Source organism: Alnus glutinosa, chromosome 4 (assembly GCF_958979055.1).
Source record: "Alnus glutinosa chromosome 4, dhAlnGlut1.1, whole genome shotgun sequence".
Lineage (NCBI taxonomy): Eukaryota > Viridiplantae > Streptophyta > Magnoliopsida > Fagales > Betulaceae > Alnus > Alnus glutinosa.
In genome coordinates, this window is record NC_084889.1 from 2,813,836 (window position 1) to 2,832,252 (window position 18,417).

General features: G+C 38.1%; 3 protein-coding genes across 3 annotated transcripts; all 3 read right to left on the bottom strand.

Annotated features, from left to right (window-relative positions):
- Window positions 1-4,613, bottom strand: LOC133866771 (uncharacterized). Its single transcript, XM_062303401.1, has 5 exons — window positions 4,253-4,613; window positions 3,919-4,047; window positions 3,657-3,821; window positions 667-972; window positions 1-260 (listed from the first exon to the last, which is right to left on the bottom strand). The coding sequence occupies exons 1-5, from the start codon at window positions 4,592-4,594 to the stop codon at window positions 120-122; spliced, it is 1,083 nt and encodes a 360-aa protein (XP_062159385.1). The 5' UTR covers window positions 4,595-4,613; the 3' UTR covers window positions 1-119.
- Window positions 4,614-6,622: 2,009 nt separating this feature from the next.
- On the bottom strand, window positions 6,623-10,322 carry LOC133867271 (uncharacterized). Its single transcript, XM_062303991.1, has 7 exons — window positions 9,962-10,322; window positions 8,951-9,008; window positions 8,500-8,580; window positions 8,355-8,390; window positions 7,864-8,103; window positions 7,642-7,783; window positions 6,623-7,380 (listed from the first exon to the last, which is right to left on the bottom strand). Exons 1-7 carry the CDS (start codon window positions 10,138-10,140, stop codon window positions 6,914-6,916), a joined length of 1,203 nt encoding a protein of 400 aa, XP_062159975.1. The 5' UTR covers window positions 10,141-10,322; the 3' UTR covers window positions 6,623-6,913.
- Window positions 10,323-12,779: 2,457 nt separating this feature from the next.
- Window positions 12,780-16,629, bottom strand: LOC133867148 (origin of replication complex subunit 2). The gene is made up of 6 exons (XM_062303839.1): window positions 16,420-16,629; window positions 16,246-16,352; window positions 14,530-14,662; window positions 14,008-14,302; window positions 13,273-13,500; window positions 12,780-13,175 (listed from the first exon to the last, which is right to left on the bottom strand). The coding sequence occupies exons 1-6, from the start codon at window positions 16,558-16,560 to the stop codon at window positions 12,976-12,978; spliced, it is 1,104 nt and encodes a 367-aa protein (XP_062159823.1). The 5' UTR covers window positions 16,561-16,629; the 3' UTR covers window positions 12,780-12,975.
- Window positions 16,630-18,417: the final 1,788 nt, after the last annotated feature.

Below are 18,417 nucleotides of genomic sequence, written 5' to 3' on the forward strand. Positions count from 1 at the left end.
TTTGCATAGTTAACAGTTGCACATTAGATTGGATAGAAGGAAGTGGAAAGTGACAGTATTACACATTACAATCTATAATAATGCACAATCGCAATAAAAGAAATGTCAGTGTGTTCTCGTTAGAATTTTATCAAGCCCAAGTTCTTCAGCCAGTGAAGCATTTCTTCTAGTCCATCTTTCAAGCTTCTAGGGTTATAATCCAACTCTACTTTGGACTTCTCACAGGAATATGCCCACTGATGTCTTAAAACGTCCACAGCCTGCTCCAAGATCGAACAAAAGAGAAACTGTAAGAATGCATTGTAAACTAAACGAAGAAAAGTAATGTCAAAAGACTAATAGGAAGCAGGACAATGCCCATTGAGCCAAGTGACACCTTTACTCGTATAAGAATGGGTGGGGGGTAGTCCCATTGAATGTGTGAGTTGTTTCTGAGTGCCACATCAACCAGTGTAAAGTGGGTGTCATAAAATTGGTGTGAAGAAGATATTTATTCTTAGTTAAAAACATTAGCCATTTTCTTTCCTTATTAGTCCAATAAATAAAATATTGATATTCGGCATTAGATTGTACGTTTGAATATCACGAAGAATTCTCTCTTAATGGTTTACTAAGCACTGATACACTGTAAGAGTAAAAGGCAATTTCAAAAACCACAGAGCATACCGGGGGGCTGATCAGAGGAAGCTTTCCCGTAATTCGTGAGAAAAGAACCGAGACCTGGCCATATGCCTCGAGCACCAAAAAGGGGATGTTAAACATAGGCTTTTGTGTCTCAGTGATGATAGCAGCTATATCGAAAACATGCCTGAATGATGCATTCTCTCCTGTCAGTAGATATCTTTCACCAGGTCGTCCCTTGTTCATTGCTGCAATATGCCCCTCTACCACGTCATCAACATGGCTGAAAGAAAATCTATCATTTCCAGACCCTATATAGCCAGGTAACCGCCAATTAAAGCGTTCAACAATCTGAATGAGGAAATACAGTAACATCAAATGTAGAAGTTAGTAAGAAATATGCATCTCGTTGATGAAACAAGCAAAGATACTCCAGTGAAGTTGCAGGTAATATTCTCTGAGACTTGCACCAAAGGTTAGAAAACAAGTAAAGTAAAAACACGAAGACACAACAATTAACGTCTCTTACTGGGATTTTTTATTTAGTCAATTCACCAGGTATTTCTTACTGGGTTAGAAATGGATCTTACCAAGTGTAGTTCCCACCAAGCGAGAGTCCTAGACTAAGTTTTGCATAGAATGAAGTGTTTTCTCCAAAGACTCAAGCTCACGCACTTGCACTTGATAATCAAAAAGGTTTTATGATTGTATAAGGCCACGGCTTATTCACAGCTTTTATTTTTATATTTTTTTGATAAGTACTTATTCACAGCTTTTATTAAAGCGCAACTTTCACATTCAGCACAAAGAACCAAAAGCCTCTCCCTAAATGCAAATCTCTCAAGTCATCCAGAAATACCAGGGGTTGGGGAAGATGTACATGAGAATCACCTTGTTAACATGGTCAACCAAAATTTCCATAATCAAACATCGCATAAAGGATAAGGACAAAAAAAAAAAACCCACATCGAAACATAGTAAATATTAGGGAAAAATACTATAGAGGTATGTGGGGTTTGACCTTTTATCAAATCACTCCATAAAATTTAAAATTTATCAAATCTCTCTCCTTAAGGTATGCTCTATTATCAAATTGTTCCCTTCGTACATCTGTTGTTAGGATTTTTAACGAAAATTATGACTAGTAGGCACGAGACCAAATCAGCCCCAATAAAATAACTCCATGCATATAGAAGTGTCATATCAGCTTGACATATGAAAACAAAAACAAAAACAAAAAATGTAATATAATATAATAAAAAAAACAATAATAATAAAAAATAAAAAAAGGGGGGGAGAGAGGCAGGTTGGGTGGCCAATTCACTAGGCCCCCACCAACAAAGGGGGTGGGTTGTGGCCACCCACGACCCACAAAGTCCTATCCACCCACGCCCACTGGCGGCATGCGTGGTGGGACTCACCCACAACCTTACACACAGAGGAGGGTGTGAGTGGGTCACTCCACACCCAGCCACACCCTCACTGGCTGAGGAGGTGGTGGGACGACTTAACCTCCCGCCCCCCTTCTCTATCTGGCGGCTGCCAGTAGGCATAGGTGGGTGGGTCGACCCATCCGCACCCTCCATGGGGTGGTGGGGCCGCCCACCCACCTCCCTCTCCCCTTTTTTTCTCTATTTTTTCTTTTTATCTTTCTTTGTTTTTTGGGCCATGTGTCAAGCTAATGTGACACTGCTGTACACTTAACATGTTTTATTAGGGTTGATGTGGTCTTACGCCTGTGACATAATTTTCGTTAAAAACAGTAATGGCAGTGTCACGCGCCTAGGTAGTTTAAAAGGATAATATAGCACTTGTGGTGCCTAGGTAATTTATAAAGATAACATAGCACTTCGAGAGGCTAATCCTCCACACACATAAGCACACGGCTCTATGTTTCAATCCTCAAAATTGATGCTTCTTTCATTAACTGCTGTCTTTAAATACACAAATGAACTAACCCACTAACATAGCTGAAGGTAACTGCCATGCGTGGCTGATACCCACTAACCCATTACTAATCCAACCCACTTATAATTAACTGACCACTACACTAATGGACTGACCCACTACACTATGGGCATTCAGCCCTTACCACGTTCCAGTAGCATCCAGAACTCTTTAGGGAAATGGAAAACAATACACAACTGACCCACTAAACTGAACACAATAACACGAACACCCTCCAGCTGGTGCGCATGCTCCTAGCTTGTCCAATGTAGGAGAAGACACCATCAACGGTCCTTGAGCCCTGGCATCAAGGGAACCTGTCCGAGTATTACACTGCCAGTCCCCCATTGTCTAGCAGCTTCTATCCCAAAAAAAACTCTGTCCTTCTCCTCAGGAACACAGTAGGATTAGGGCTCCTAACAGGCAGGTCTACGGACGGAACAATTTGACAACGGAGCATATCTTGAAGAATGATTTGATAACTTTTAAAGCCATGGCACGTTTGGATGTTCGCTTTTTTTTTTTTTTTTTCTTTTGATAAGAAGTAAAATCTGCAAACATTGTGAGGGCATTACAGGCAGCAGAAACATGTTGTTTCAAGGTTTAAGCTGCAAAGCGGATCCCAACAATTATGTTCGCTTTTTTAAAATCTAAATTCAACTATAATTCAAATTCCGAGGCAAAATAAAATTGAAAAAGATGTTTTGATGGTTTGACTTCCTAAAACAAAATTAGAAAAAGTTACATAAAATCTAATTTGTTTTTAAAAAATTGCGAATACCAAAACAATTTATTTTTGAAGAACAATGCACCCAAACATCAAAAGGTGAACTCCATGGACCTCTACAATATTTTCCCTAAATATTATGACATAATCAATAACATTTCTTTTTGAGACCCAATCATGCAATAAATATCTACCATCTCTATGAATCATTGAAAAACACCAATAACTTCCATTGAATTGCATATTCCTAGTCAGGCAAGCCTACTAATTTCAACATCATGTACTTCTTCTTTTTTTTTTGAAGGGTTCAACATCATGTACTGCTAACCAAGAAACTAACCACAAGAAACGATAATCATACCATTAGAGCAACGATATTTCCGGCAGTGACCTTGCCCGGTCCGTAAATAACTCCAGGATAAACCGGCACAATAGGAATCCCCTCCGAGGCAGCCTGTATCGCAATTTTATCGGCCAAGACCTTCGATTTCTCATACTCCGTACAGAAAAACTTCTCGTGATGAACCTGCCATCACAATTTTCTTGTTCTAAGAAATACATCCTTGACTAAGGTTAGGGAAAAAAAAAAAATCAAAGTCAAAATCAAGATTAAATCTTCGTACTTGTTTCTCATCAGCAACGTGTCCATCGGTGGGCCCAAGAGCAAAAAACGACGACGTGTATATAAGCTTTTCGATTGTTGTCGTCTCTCTCACTGCTTGTAACACATTCTTCAATCCTTCAACATTCACCTGGTAACAACTAAATTAGTGATAGAATCTTAATTAAACGATTAAATTTCTGAAATAAGAAGTAATTTAAACATGGTATCAGATCTGTCAATGTTAAACTTGAAGTCAAAAGCCTGTTTTGATTGCAAAGAAAAATTCAAAACAAACGGAGCGTAAACGAAATTCAAATGAGGTTTCAGAGAATCTTGTGGAGTGATGAACTTACGGATAAGAATCTAGAAGGATCGGGAAGCCAGGGCTCGACCAGAGCGGCAGCGTGGAAAATGACGTGGCAGCCAGAGAAGGCGGCGAGGAGGGACGGGTAGTCTGTCACATCGCCGTAGACGATTTCCAACGCGCCGCTATCGGTGGTGGGCGGAGGGAGGGACGAGAGGTCGCTGGTGCGCCGGACCAAGGCCCGGACCGAGTGACCTCGTCGCAGCAGCGCGTGGCACAGTCTCCCCCCTAGGAAACCGGACGCCCCGGTCACTAATACCTTCATGGCTTCATAGTTGGTCAGGGACTCAGGGAGATCAATGAATGGCCTTTGCTGTGGTCCCGCGGACATGGGATATTGGATAATGGATAGAATCAAATTAAGGAAAAACAGCAAGCAAAGTATACGTTTATTTTAGAAGGGACTTTTTTCTTTATGTTAATAATAGTTATTGGTTTTCCTTTTTTATTCCTTAATTCCTTTACAAGTTTACATGTCATTAATGGCTAAAATGTTAATGGCTACATTCAGATTACATGTCATTAATCATGTTAACTATTAAAATGTAAATTGTCACATTAATTAACACTTATTTCTTATATTATATGGTATATGAATTATTATGTAAATTTGTAAGAAATTCATAATAAAAATTATAATACTCTTGAGTATTTTTCTGATGATAAATGCCTCATTACATTCAGAAAGGTTATTTCATTTTTTCTTCTAGATATGACTCGTCTTATTTTTTTTCTTCATTCTTCCTTCGGAGATTTGTGAATTCCATTGTGCTAAAAGTATGACTACAAAAAGTAGTTCAGTCGGTCGAAAACCATATCTTATGAAATAAAAGTCATGGTTCAAATTTCACTTCCCATTTCCTCCTCCCATTGGTTGGTTATGTTAAAAAATAAAAATAAAAAATCAGCACTTTTGTGAAGCTCTATGATGGGGGTGGCCAGATCGACTAATAGGTAGTAAGGAAAGTCTCTATCGACGTCGATTTGGTAAGCGGTATTGTTGTCCGTCGTTGCTACCGATAGCTTGTAACTCCTCTTCGACGCCACAGTTGAAGACCAATCACCAAGTACTTCCCCAATTCTCCTTCTATCTCTCTTCGGTTTTTGCTTTACTCCTTTGAAGTTTAATTTCTTCTCATTCCATTAATGGCTTCTCGTTTCTAGGTTCTCTTACTAATTCAAAAAACTTAACTGCTCCGGTTTGACACTTTTCATACCTTTCTTATTTGCTATAAATTAAGCATGCAAACATGCACATTACATATGTAACCCGCTAATTTAATGTATTTAACTTTACTCTGATTTGTTATTCACCATACGTCAAACATTTCGGTGTATAATCAATAATGTAATTAGTAATTTTCTAAATGTCTATCTCATTGGGAAATGATAGAAAATTAAGGGAAGAATGGTTTGCAACAAGATAGATGATGATTGTAACAATATTAGTTGTTTGTGTTATTTTTTAATTGGTTACTGTGTTTATGTTTTGATTTATTTGGTCATTGAAGGGATCAAATGGAATGAATTGAAAGATTACCCATGTTGGAGGTGGCTCATGGGATGGTTGTTGGGTTTTGATTTACTTGTTTTGTTTGAGTCTTGTGACTTTGTGTAACTGTGTTGATAATTATTGTTTTGAGAGTAATTGTGTGTAATCATTACTCATTAGTGTGTTGTATTGTTGTTTACTTTTGGAAATTTATGTTTAATTGCTATGTAGAATGTGTTTGTGCCTTGATAGATGCTTTGTTGCTTTAACAATTATTCTATGTGGTCTCATTTTGAATTGAACCTATAGTTGTGTGAATAACAATAGCAGTTTACAAAGTTCCGCCCTTTAGAAATTTTCTGTTAAATTGGTATTGTAACTATTGTTAAATTATTTTTGTGAATAACAATACCAGTTTAGAAATGTTAATACCTTAAAAATTTTATACGCATGAAGCTAAAGCACGATAATAAACTCATTATCTTTCAATAATCAATAAGTTCAACTAAAATTTGAAGTAGACAGTTTTATCCACCGCCTACCAGTGGCGATGATGGTAGTCGAGATAGCCGTTGTCGGGATGAAGTCGGTGAAATGACCGACTTCATCGGAGGGTAGGCAAAAGACCCCCTATCGCTACCGATTCCTTGATACCCACCCCTAGATGGTATTATTTAGTAATGCTATTCTTTACGCTCATTTTACATCGGCTGACGTAGTGTATTTTGAGTAATTTTTCTTATGTATTTTTTAATAGCTGACATGAAAATTCATTTAAAATATGTCAACTCAGCCGATGTGAAATGGATGTGGTCTAGACACATTACAGTCATGTTGCTATGTGAGTTCTATACTTGTGGAATCACATTTACACTTCAACCTTATTCGCAATACAGTGATTATTACATCAAAATCCTGTGTTATGTTGAGCTCGTGCAGTCAAAGATGCAACATTTTTATGTCTCAGAGACGCCATAAGCTCAAAACTATGCCACATTCTTATTGATTACAAAACAGCCCATCATATACATTTCACAACCAAATTACTCTTTCTTTCTTTCTTTTTTCCTTTAGCTTCTCTCTGGGGCTCTTTGTGGAGTCCACGAGCAGAGTGCTTTGGACGCAGACTCATAGACGCCCCAAGTTTTCAGTGAGAAATTATAGTCGTGAGCGACGTAAGCATTTGATGGGATTAAACGGAGTATGCCTCCTTGTGGAAGTAAATGGTTTGATATCCCAATCTTCGACATCCTGGGGAACACAGACGTCAAAGAGGATTTGACCGAGAACACCATGAGCGCTAATGCTTGGTAGACTATGCAGGTGGATTAAATCTTCCTTACGTTCATCTTGCACCGACCCAACATCTCTACTGCCGTAATACTCCATAGAACTGGAGGCGAAGTAATGGTCGCTTGGTCCGAGAGCAACTCCCTGAAAGTGGTTTGAGTTCTTCATTGCTTTCCTCATGTTGCAGATTGGCTCAGGGATCTCGTCATGTGTTCCCTCTATGCCCATTCTCTCTCCTTCAAGTCGACGAATTCTTTGAGAATACACTTTAGCTGCCTTACCAAGGAGCTCGGTCAAAGCAGCTTTATAGTCGATCGGATAATGTCGATAATGACCTGCGACAAGATTGAATCACATTATCATTTGAAATTATCATGGCAAGGTCTAGAGAAGTATTTGGAAATGAAACTACATCTACCAAGCATCATGACTGCACTCAAATACACAGTCAAAAACACTACAATCCTTTCCAGCAGTGGCAAAGAAATGTTAAATACACAGATTACCAGCCATTAAAACACATCACTGATTTTGAGTGTATATTTGAAAATTAGGAGGAGAAAGTGAAATCAACTTCATTAAGTTTAGAAGCAGACCTACGTGAGGAGAGTCACTCCATTTCACTAGCTTAATGTCACCCCCAAGATCTTGTAGTCGTTGAGCAAAATTGCAGATAACTTCATACGGAGCAAGATCGTCATTTTCAGAGCATAAAATGAGATATGGGGCCTGCATGCTCTGGAGAAAAACAAAGCTGAATAAATGCAGAAGGAAAGGAAGTGAAAACTTTGAATAATAGCAAGTCCTCATATACTTACAACAGAAGCGTACAGAGTCTGCCAATACTCGGCGCGCTGTGATTCAAACCGGCTGAGGAAGAGGGTATCAAGACCAGAAGCAATGCCGTGGGCAATCCATGATGCCAATCTTGGTGGATGGGAGATTTTGAGAACAGTTGGGTGAAGAACAAATTTTGTACCCAAATCACTGGTAAAATCCACGGGACTGGAATCATATATATGCCCAGATATACAGTCTCTAACGAGTCGGAAGTCGTCCTTTAAAAGAAAATAAGAAATAATATCAAAAATTGCATTGGTGTTGAAGTTCTTACATAATATGAGATTTAGCAAACATGGGACAAAATTCTTTTGCCTCCCCACAATAGACTGCTGGAGTGTAAACATAATGAGTTTTCACCGTTGTATGTATTTTAATGCTTTGTGTGATAGAATTGAGAATTTGAGATTATTATCCGTTTGATTGCAAAAGGGAATGGGTGGGAGTGGAGAAGAGAAGATGAGCATACCAGATTTTGTTGTCCTTCACACTTTCCCTCAATTATCTGCCACAGGAGGAAAATCTATTTAAATATCTATCACAAAAAAGAGGTTTTCCGATAGCCGCAATGATATCTTATACATACAGATTGCCTTGACTTTAGAAGAAATTACCTGAAGGACCTTGTACATGCAAGCTTTAGGACCACCAGAAAAAGAAGCAAGGACTACAGGGCATGGCCTAATCTTTAGCTCCTGCAGGTAAAAATATCAAAGAAGGAAATTGTTAGCTAACCTTATCCAATGAATGAAACTTCCAAAAACTTGAGCATGAGGAGTTCTAAAGTTTTACTTGTGAAAAAGGAGTATGAAGAGAGCTATCTTAGTTTAAAGGAAATCATTTGACAGTGGTACCAAACAATCATGCAAAAGGTAAACACATGCTAAAACTCTCTGCTTTCCATTTTTCAATTTTGCAAGGTCCCACCCAAATTGATGGCATTACAACTCAAGCAGGAATTCCAAAAGACCATAGTTCCATAAGCATTCATTATGAACAGGTTAGAGAAATAACTAAACAAAACCTTTTCCCTGTTGTGTTTGGATAACTACAATAAGCACTGACCTGAACAAGTTCATTGAGAATGTCAGCTGCTAGAGTGGTGGCCTTCTCAGGGAGAAACCTGTACAGATTACAGATGATACAAAATCAATATGTGTCCATCACAGAGGGGAGTTATAAAGGGAACCTTTAATTCTGATGGCAGCAACTGAATAGGAGGAAGAAACTGTATTCATTCTAACAAATATATCTAAGCTTATCAAGTCAACAAGAACTAATCATATAGTTCTGAAAATGTAATTTTGAAAGCAATACTATAAGCTAGGCTACATATGCACCTCCCTGACTGCAAACTTTGCCAGTCAATACAGCGAGTTTGAAACTACCCCACCCCCCACCCCACGGCGGTGCCCGCGGGAAGAGAAAGGAGAAGTCTAGTGATTTATTAGCACGAGACTCTTATATCCATGTTAATGCCTTATAGTAAACCGGAAGTGACCGTTGTTTTATAATAGAACACATGATAAACACTTTCTTTTATTTTATTTTTAGTAAGTACATAATAGTCTATAAACTATCATCATGAAGAATTATGGACCAGAGAGCAACAAATTTATCCCCGAATAGAGGAACAGATATATTTAATGCAGACATCCATAAAAAGAAAGAAAAAAACACGTTTTCAAGTCACCAATTTGGAGCAAATAAAGTGCTCCATGCACATCAGCCAAGCAAAGACGACAAATTTGACTTGCGCTGAAATTTTTTGAATGGGGATACTCTGTTGGTGAACGCAGTTTACAAAATCTGAACCAAAACCAACCCAATTTAGAATCTTGTCCTTAAAGCTTTATAATTTACTAAAAAGTAAAAGAACAGCCTCTAGACCCATCTCATCTCCGATTAACAATACCCAGATTATCTAAGTAAAATTCAGCACCAAGGTGAAAATTTTCCACCAAAACCCATATTTCTTAATACCCAAACAACCAATATTGCAGACTCATTCAAAAACCCAATCAAATCAACAAAAACTTACCAAATTTAAGAACACAAAAAGAATTGAGCACTCACAAATTGAGAAACTCAGAGTGGCAGACGAGTGTCTTCCAGCCCAGAGACGAGTAGAGCTGCACGTAGCTCCTCAACTGCCTCTCCTGGCTCGACATCCATGCGAATACCACCACTATGCCCTCTGTTTTCCCACTCATTTCACTTCTTCCCCAATAATATCTACCCCCAAATCCCCACATTTTCCTCCTCCTTTTCTTTCTTTTTCCCAAGAATTCAATTCCTGGAATCTATGTTCCAATTCTATGTCTGGGAAAAATGACCTTTTGGTCCTTTTGTGAAGAGAACTGGATTTCGATCAAAGGAGGAAAGATATAGATGACATGAGCTCTCTGGTTTTTTTCTTTTTGGTCTTTGTAAATTTGTAACTAAACAATTTGCAGCGTTTATATATGGGAGTGACCATCTCGGACTTTGGATTCGCTGCGGTCAGAAAGCCTGTAATTTCTGCAGACGCCATTCTCTACCAATTAAAACCTGCCACGTTATTTCAAATCCTTTCTCATAATTGCACCGCTGGTCTTTGGGTTGGCCTAAATTACAAATCATTCCCTGTGGTACAAAAATATCATAAAAAGTCCTTATGGTAAACTACAATTATGAATCACTCCATGAACCTATTTTTCATCCACCAAGTTAAGAGAATCTGTTAGTAGATTACAATATAAATGATATTTATTAGGCTTGGCAATTCGAATTTGCGGATCGGGTTCGTGTAGACCCGGCCGACCTGATTATACAACCGGGTTCAACACGAACCTGACCCGATTAGTAATCGGGTCAAAACATGTAACCCGAACACGACCCGTTTATTACTCGAGGTTACCCAACATGACCCGATGAAACCGTACCCACCCCAAAACTGAAAACCCCAATTCGGCAATCAGCGTGTGGCGTGTCCATCGGCCACCCCAAAACGGCAGAACCCAATCATAGGAGAAAAGTTAGAAAACCAAACAACACAATCCGCGTGCCCACCGGCCAGGCGGCCACCCCAGAACGGCAGAACCCCAATTCGACAAGGCTTGGAGTCTTGGATGGTTGGACCCTAAAAGATGGAGATCGGAGCAAATCATTGGCAAGGCTTGGATGGTTGGACCCTAAAAGATGGAGATCGGAGCAAATCATTGGCAAGGCTTGGACGATTCCCTAATTCGACTGGGCTGAGGACGGAATCAACGGCGGTGGAGATCGGAGGGAAATTGGGAAAGAGCCATTGGAGACGATCAGACAATGCTTTTTTGGAGGGTTGCGTGCTGGAGCGCGGCTTTGACTTTGAGAGCTGAACTTCGACGGTCATGGCTGTGTGAACGATGAACGAGTGAAAATTATGATAAAACGAGTGATTGTGAAAGTGAAAACGAGTGATTGTGAAAGTGAAAAGGCACAGCAAGTCGGCTAGGTTTCCTGAAGGCTGAACCACTAAAGTTTTTTTTTTTTTTTTTTTAATATGTAACCGTGTTGTAATCGTGTTTGGCGAGTCAACTCGCAGGTTGACCCGTCAAACCCGATAATCATAAACCCAAATAATGTATTTTAATGTCATGTTCGTATCGGATTCGCTAGTCGTATCAAAAATTGACAACTCTAATATTTATAAGTTATTTGACTTATTTATATGACGTGACAAACTAACAAATTCTATTAACTTAGTGGGCGAAAAACGGGTTCAGTGAGTGATTCGTAATTATAGTTTACCACAAGGACCCTCCATAAACTTTTTGTACTACATGGAATGATTTGTAATTTAAGCCAACTTCATACACTAATGATGCAATTATCCCTACAATTATTTATTCGAATTTAAGAGAATTTGAGCATATAATTGTAAGAGAGACCACTAATAGGACCTACCTGACCAAATAAGTAGTTGGACAACTCAATTTTTATTTGGTCAAATAAATTCTATAAATGATTTTTTGTAATTACATGCACGAATTCTCCAAATCTTGAACAAATAATTGTAGAAAATTCTATAACCTCCGTTGTTCGTTGGTTCTAAATCTTATCCGTTGTTCGCCGTCATTGAAGTCTCATCTGTATTGCATTCCTTTCACTTTTTATTACACGCATGGCAAAGCTTTTCACTAATTTGAGATGGATAAATTTTTCTAATTTCGTCGTATTTATTTTTAGAACACGGGATTATTAAAAAATATATATATATGTGAAAGTCATATACTATATTAAAATATATATTAACAAACAAATCACAAAATATTCCTAAAATGGTAATGTTAGAAAACAAACTTTTTTCCTAAAATAATAATTCTAGAATCTCACAACATTGATATCATAGTCTCAAACTTTTGATTTTTTTTTTTTCTTTCTTTCTAATAATAGCTTATCTAAAGATTGGTTAGGATTATCACGTCAGCATTGTAAGATAAAAATGTGACTTATAGTATTATTGTTCTTAAAAATAATATTTATATTATTTTGAAACATTTTTAAAAATAAAAATAAAAAACAAGAAACGCCATAAAAAAAAATAAAAAATAAAAAAATAAAATAGAAGCTCTCTAATTTTTGGTAGGATGTACCATTAAGAGTTGAAGACCAATTCTTTAATTATCTTATCTTAGAAGACAAAATAAGTTTTGTTGCGTCACGTCAATTATTAGAACAAAGCTGTCATGGTGTGTGACCATTAGATAAACCTCATACGGTGCAAGGGAACAAGTCTCCCATGCCGTGTCACCGTTGGATGAACCTCTTCTGGTGCAAGGAAAACGACCACAATGAATATGATACAGCCTCAGTCAATATTGTAATACCGACAAATAATAATAATAAAATGTAAAATTAGTATTGTATCTGTTTAAAATAGATAATAGCAATGGCATTCATTTTACCCATATTAAATTAAATTAATAATCTTCCAAAAATTTGAAAGGCAGGTTCATTTTGGATGCTTCTTTTTTTTTTTTTTGCGCGGGGGGGGGGGGGGGGGGGGTTCTATCAATCTTTCTATCTTTGCAAGCGGATTATATAAGTAAAAAATAAAGCTTATTGGCTTATTGCCTAATCTCCACTAATAGTTTTTCAAGTGCCTCAGTCAAGAGAGGAATGTGCAAGCAATCCTGGCCATCCGAATGCCTTTTTGTCTTGACCAGTTCATGATCTTTGAATTCTGTCAAATGGGAGTTCAAAGTAACCTGGCTGCTGACCAGGAAGCGCTCTCGACAGATTGTGTATAAACTGTTGATTGGCATCCCTGAAAAGAAAAAAAAAAAAAAAAACAAAATTAGCTGGCGATATAACAAACTAAAATTCACAACATACTTTCTCAAAGTACAGAGAGAGCTACTTGCCTTCTTCATCAGGATGAGCCAGCTGATATTCTGCAAGAACTCTGAACACACTCTGGGCATTGGGTGTCAAACTCTGTAACACTATCGCAGCTGTTTTGGCACTTTGAGTGGTATTGCCATGTGCGAGAATCAAAGGAGAAAACATTCCTTCAACCCTGTATGGCGCAAAGGTAGGAACATGATACCAAAACCAGTTGAACTGTGTGTGAACCATCTTCTTATCCCACACTGTCAACCAAATCAGTATAGGGTAATTAGGCTCAAAGACAAAGATTTGGTTCTCCATTTGTAGTGAAGGAAGACAAATACACAAATACCCATATATGGCTTTACCCCAGATACATAAAAAGGCATGAATTCAGGGGCCACCACTATTCGAACTCTCTCCGAAATTAGACTCGATGACCAAAATCATTTCATTTAGACCTCCCTTCTTTCAATGAAAGAAATTCAGAAGTTTGAAGTATAAGAAAATAGAAAGGATTGGTTGAATTTCTTTCAGACCCCAACATGAAAAGTTGCACTTAAAAAAAAACATATTTAACCTAAAAATAACATAACCATTTAACTTAAACAACAATAACAGAATCAATGCAAAAGCACAATGGATAAGTAAGAAAATTCCCAGTGCCAGCTAATTAATTTTAATTGAAATAATTAGACATAATTTAACATGCTTACTGGCATCTAACTTATTCTCTATCAAAAAATTATTACAATAACCAAAGGACTTACAAAGAGGTGCATTCACATGGTCAATTGAAGCAACAACACGAATACAGGAACAAGCAGCTATTTGTCCAAGATACTGTTGAGTTTCAGAGTCTCTTAATCCAGGCCCATCGATATTGTGAATAGCTAGACATATGAAACAATCTTTGTCCTGTGCATCTGATCCATTCAGGAATGCAAGAAGATCATCCATGGACCGAGAACTAAATGGCTGTTCAACTTTAGGCAAGTTCCCAGAACTAGTTGCTCGTTTGGTTTTCAATTGATCCCATAGAACTTCAGCTAAGGATATTGCAACCTATATTTAAAACAGCAGGAATTGGTAATAGAGCACGGAGAGAACAAAAGGTCAATATACAATAGGTAGCCTCCTTATTTTTCATAATGCATATTCTATTCCCTGTGCAATATAGTAGTGGAAACAACTTTCATCAATTTACCTCTGCATATATGGATATAGCAGTACAAATAGCAATCAGTAAAATAAGCATGTATCACTTTGGATTTAATCTGAGCAGATGATACCTGTTTTATATTAATTGATTGAAGATAGCCATTAATTACAAATACTGAATACTCGGTCAATGATGTTGAAGCAAAATCTTCAATCAAAGCTTTCTTAGATCCAAATCCATACATTAGTAGGCCAAAACCACACCTGATACATTAAAAGGAACAGATAAAAACACAGATATTTTCAATAACAATATGGTATAGCTATTGCTTTCCCAGCATAACAATAATAATAATAATAATAAAAATAACAGAAGCAAAATTGGAAACAACTGAGGCAAAAATATTTGGATCACTGAGGCATGTGTAAGTAATGATCATAGCAATCTTATCACTTGCAATAGAAACTATAGGAAACTATCCGCCCTCAAAAACAAAGGACTGTACAGCTTGTCCAACAAAAGAGAAAAGTCATGTAATTGAGGTGCAGTTAAACATGAACCAAGTCTCCTCTAGGGGCTAAACTTCAGAAGAACACTAAGGTGACTTTTCTAAGTATAGATGAGGTGACCACCTAGTGTGATCTAAAGTGCCTAGCTTAAAGGTCAATGTAAAGGAAAGAGGAAACAAAACTGTCAACACTGAATGATAGAAACACATAACTCAAAAGAGACGCAATGTCTCAGACTGAAACTAATCCTCAAGCCAAAGATTTGGAAACATCCCTGTATCACATAGATACGCAGTAGGGATGTTTCTTCACACGAGTGACCTATAGATGCTTGGGGGGAAGCCTCTCCACTGGTATGCTACTCATCCTCCAGAAACTGTCCATTCCCTTGGTGCCTCTTTACTTTAAGCCTCTCTGCTTCCCCGGTTGCTTCAATGGTTGTTCCAGAAAACACTTTAGCTTCTCTACCCTTCCATTAAGTTAAAACTTTCCATTGGTAGTTTTGCTCTTCAAGACATCATTTTTTACCTATTCCCTTTTCAGTGAATTACAGGTACTACTCGATTACCCCAGTTTTCAGTGAATTTCAGAAGCAAGGATCAACATCTGATATCATGCCATGCCATATTAGTTATTAACCATTTTCATTAGAAGTTGTGTCCCATGCTAATTATTTTGATCCTGTAACCTTATCTATTTATTCTAACTTGATTTGCAAAAAGTGAGCGTCTTTCAGCCCATGGTGTTCATCCTATGTGAATCTTTCTTTAAATTCTATCACCACATATTCCTACCATTGTCCTAACCACCATACTAGTCCCTCTATTATCAAGTAACTAGATTTGTGCAATTGGTTTCCACATTTGCGATATATCATATACATCATCCCCGCTATACAAACCAAAAATGACAAAATTATACACCCCTCTCGATTAACAAATCAAATCCCACCCAAATACCAAATGTGTTTATACATGAATGGAACACAAACAACTGCAGCAATGCTTGCCCTTAAATCAACATGCCCCCCAGCCCCAGTGATTTCAGTTTAATATCCTTCCCAAAATATATCAATGTACAAACTCAGACAAATTCCAAGCACCACATATCTCACACGCTTCTCTATTCCATAATATATTTGATAAATTACCAGTGGACCCAACATGCAAATTCTTTTAACTTTAAACGAGATAAAGGAAAGTCGATGTTCGAACTCGAACAACCTGCTCAGGCACCATCATAAATTAGCTGCCCCAAAAGCTTCTACGAATTTAATCAACAATGTTTACTAAGAGCAAGTCCATCGTTGCTTGATTACAATAAAGCTACGCGCAAACCTTAGGTCGAAAACCCATTTGGGGAACAAACTCCTGTAGCTGTTCACCAAAGCCACGACCTCCTTCTCATGCTTTGGTTCAATATCCGATGCCGCTGCCCTCAGCTCCTACACATAAATTTCAAAAATCGTTAATTTCATTTCGAAGAGTAAGAAACCTAGATTAGTTGAAAACCTGTTCGTCAACGAGATCAATGTCAGAGAGCTTGCTAGCCGATTTTTTCCCAGAGCCGCCCAATTCTTTCGCGAGAAAATAGTTTCTAGAGAATCCGAACACCTCCTCCTCCTCCTCTTCCACGCCATTGTCGATCTCCATTGTTGCGATTTTCGAACTGTACCGAGCAATTGAAATGCAGTAGTGGCTGTTTTTGTGCCCTAGTGAATTTTCCCGCGTTTTCCCATTTCGGTACAGCAAAATGAATCGGGTTATATTAGAAAATAAATCGGGTTAGATTGGATCCACTTTTGGTTGGGCTATTAGGCCTACAGCCTACTATTTTCCAATACGGGCACATGGTTACCATTTCTATGTTCTCGTTAAATAAATTAGGCCAAAATGGATCCGGATCTAAAGCAACTTTTTGTCATTGCGGGTCCACTTGCCTAAATAAGCACCTGCGGGCGGTCGAGCCTAATTCTAATTCCAAGTAGTAGACTTTATAATAACTTTTTTATGTTTATACGATGTTTGTTTTGGCGTAAAATATATATATTTTTTAACATGTTTATATAAGAAGAGGATGTAAGATTTAAACTAGTGGCATCCGTTTTATGAAACGTAATTTTCAACCGATTAAACTACTCTTTAAGAACAACGTAAAATATTTTTTGAGAAAAGGGGTGGCGTGCAGATGCCTTTGGGGGTAGGCAGCCACCTCTTTTATATTTTTAATTTTTTTAAGATAATGTTTAAGTTTTATATGTATTTACTTTTTAATATATTTATATATTTTTTTTATTATGATCAACACGCGTTGTCATTCTATTGGTACTGACGTAACGTTTAACAGAATATGTTAAAGTTTTTAATGGAATTTAACTACAGAAAACGATTTATAAATTAAGCTAACTACAGAAATTTCTGAATTAATTTTAATACCAAAATGAACGATTTATAATTTTAGTCAATCATGATAGTGCAATTTTCTATTTTTTTTTTTTTAATTCAAATTTTCGAATAACCAATTTTATCTTACTACGTGTGCTCCTCCTCAGTCCTCTCCCTCTAAGCTCCTCTCGCTTCATCTCTCTCTGCCGAGTTCGTCTATCCGGCCCACCCCTATCACACTATCATCCGACTTTCATAAATACGTGGCACTTCTTTTTTAACCAAAAAAAAAAAAAAAGGTGAAGCTTCCTTAACACACCTTCTCCTTCACGTATCATCAGACATTACCCACCATTTTTCCTTCAAAAACTCCCTCCCAACAAATCCTCCAGCCACCGGCGCACCCACCCACCGCCGGCCAGTCGCGCCACCCACCCACCGCCGGCCAGTCGCGCCACCCACCCAACGCCGGCCAGTCGCGCCACCCACCCAACGCCGGCCAGTCGCGCCACCCACCCACACCTGCCAGTCGCGCCACCCACCCACACCTGCCAGTCGCGCCACCCACCCAACGCCTGCCAGTCGCGCCACCCACCCACACCGGCCAGTCCCGCCGTATCTCGCTTGCTCTCGCCGAGAACCCTTGGATCTCCCTGAATCTCGCCAGAAATCCCTCTCTTCTCGCTGGGTCTTGCCGTAAACTCTCATTCTCCCGCAGGATCTCGCTTGCTCTCACCGGGAACCTACGGATCTCGCCGAAATTCTCTTGCCGGATCTATCTCGCCGGAGGTAAGCTTTCTCGCCGGAACTCTCTTTTCTCAGATATGATTTTAACAGGAATTTTTTCTTTCATGAATTTTCTTAGAATACTTTTTTTTCTTGAATATTGCATTTGACTCTCGATAGCTCTTGATAGTTCGAATTTTGTGATTACTTATCTAATTGTAATTTACTCGATGAAATTATAATTTAATTCAATTGATTTGGGACACGATGAAACCTTCCCTTGCTGGCTTTATTTTCTGCAATTCTGAGCCTTTTTTTTAGAAACAGAGTTTTGTACTTCTAGGAGTTTTTTTTATACAGTTAAAAATGGAAGCTTTTTTTCGAGATATTATACAGTTA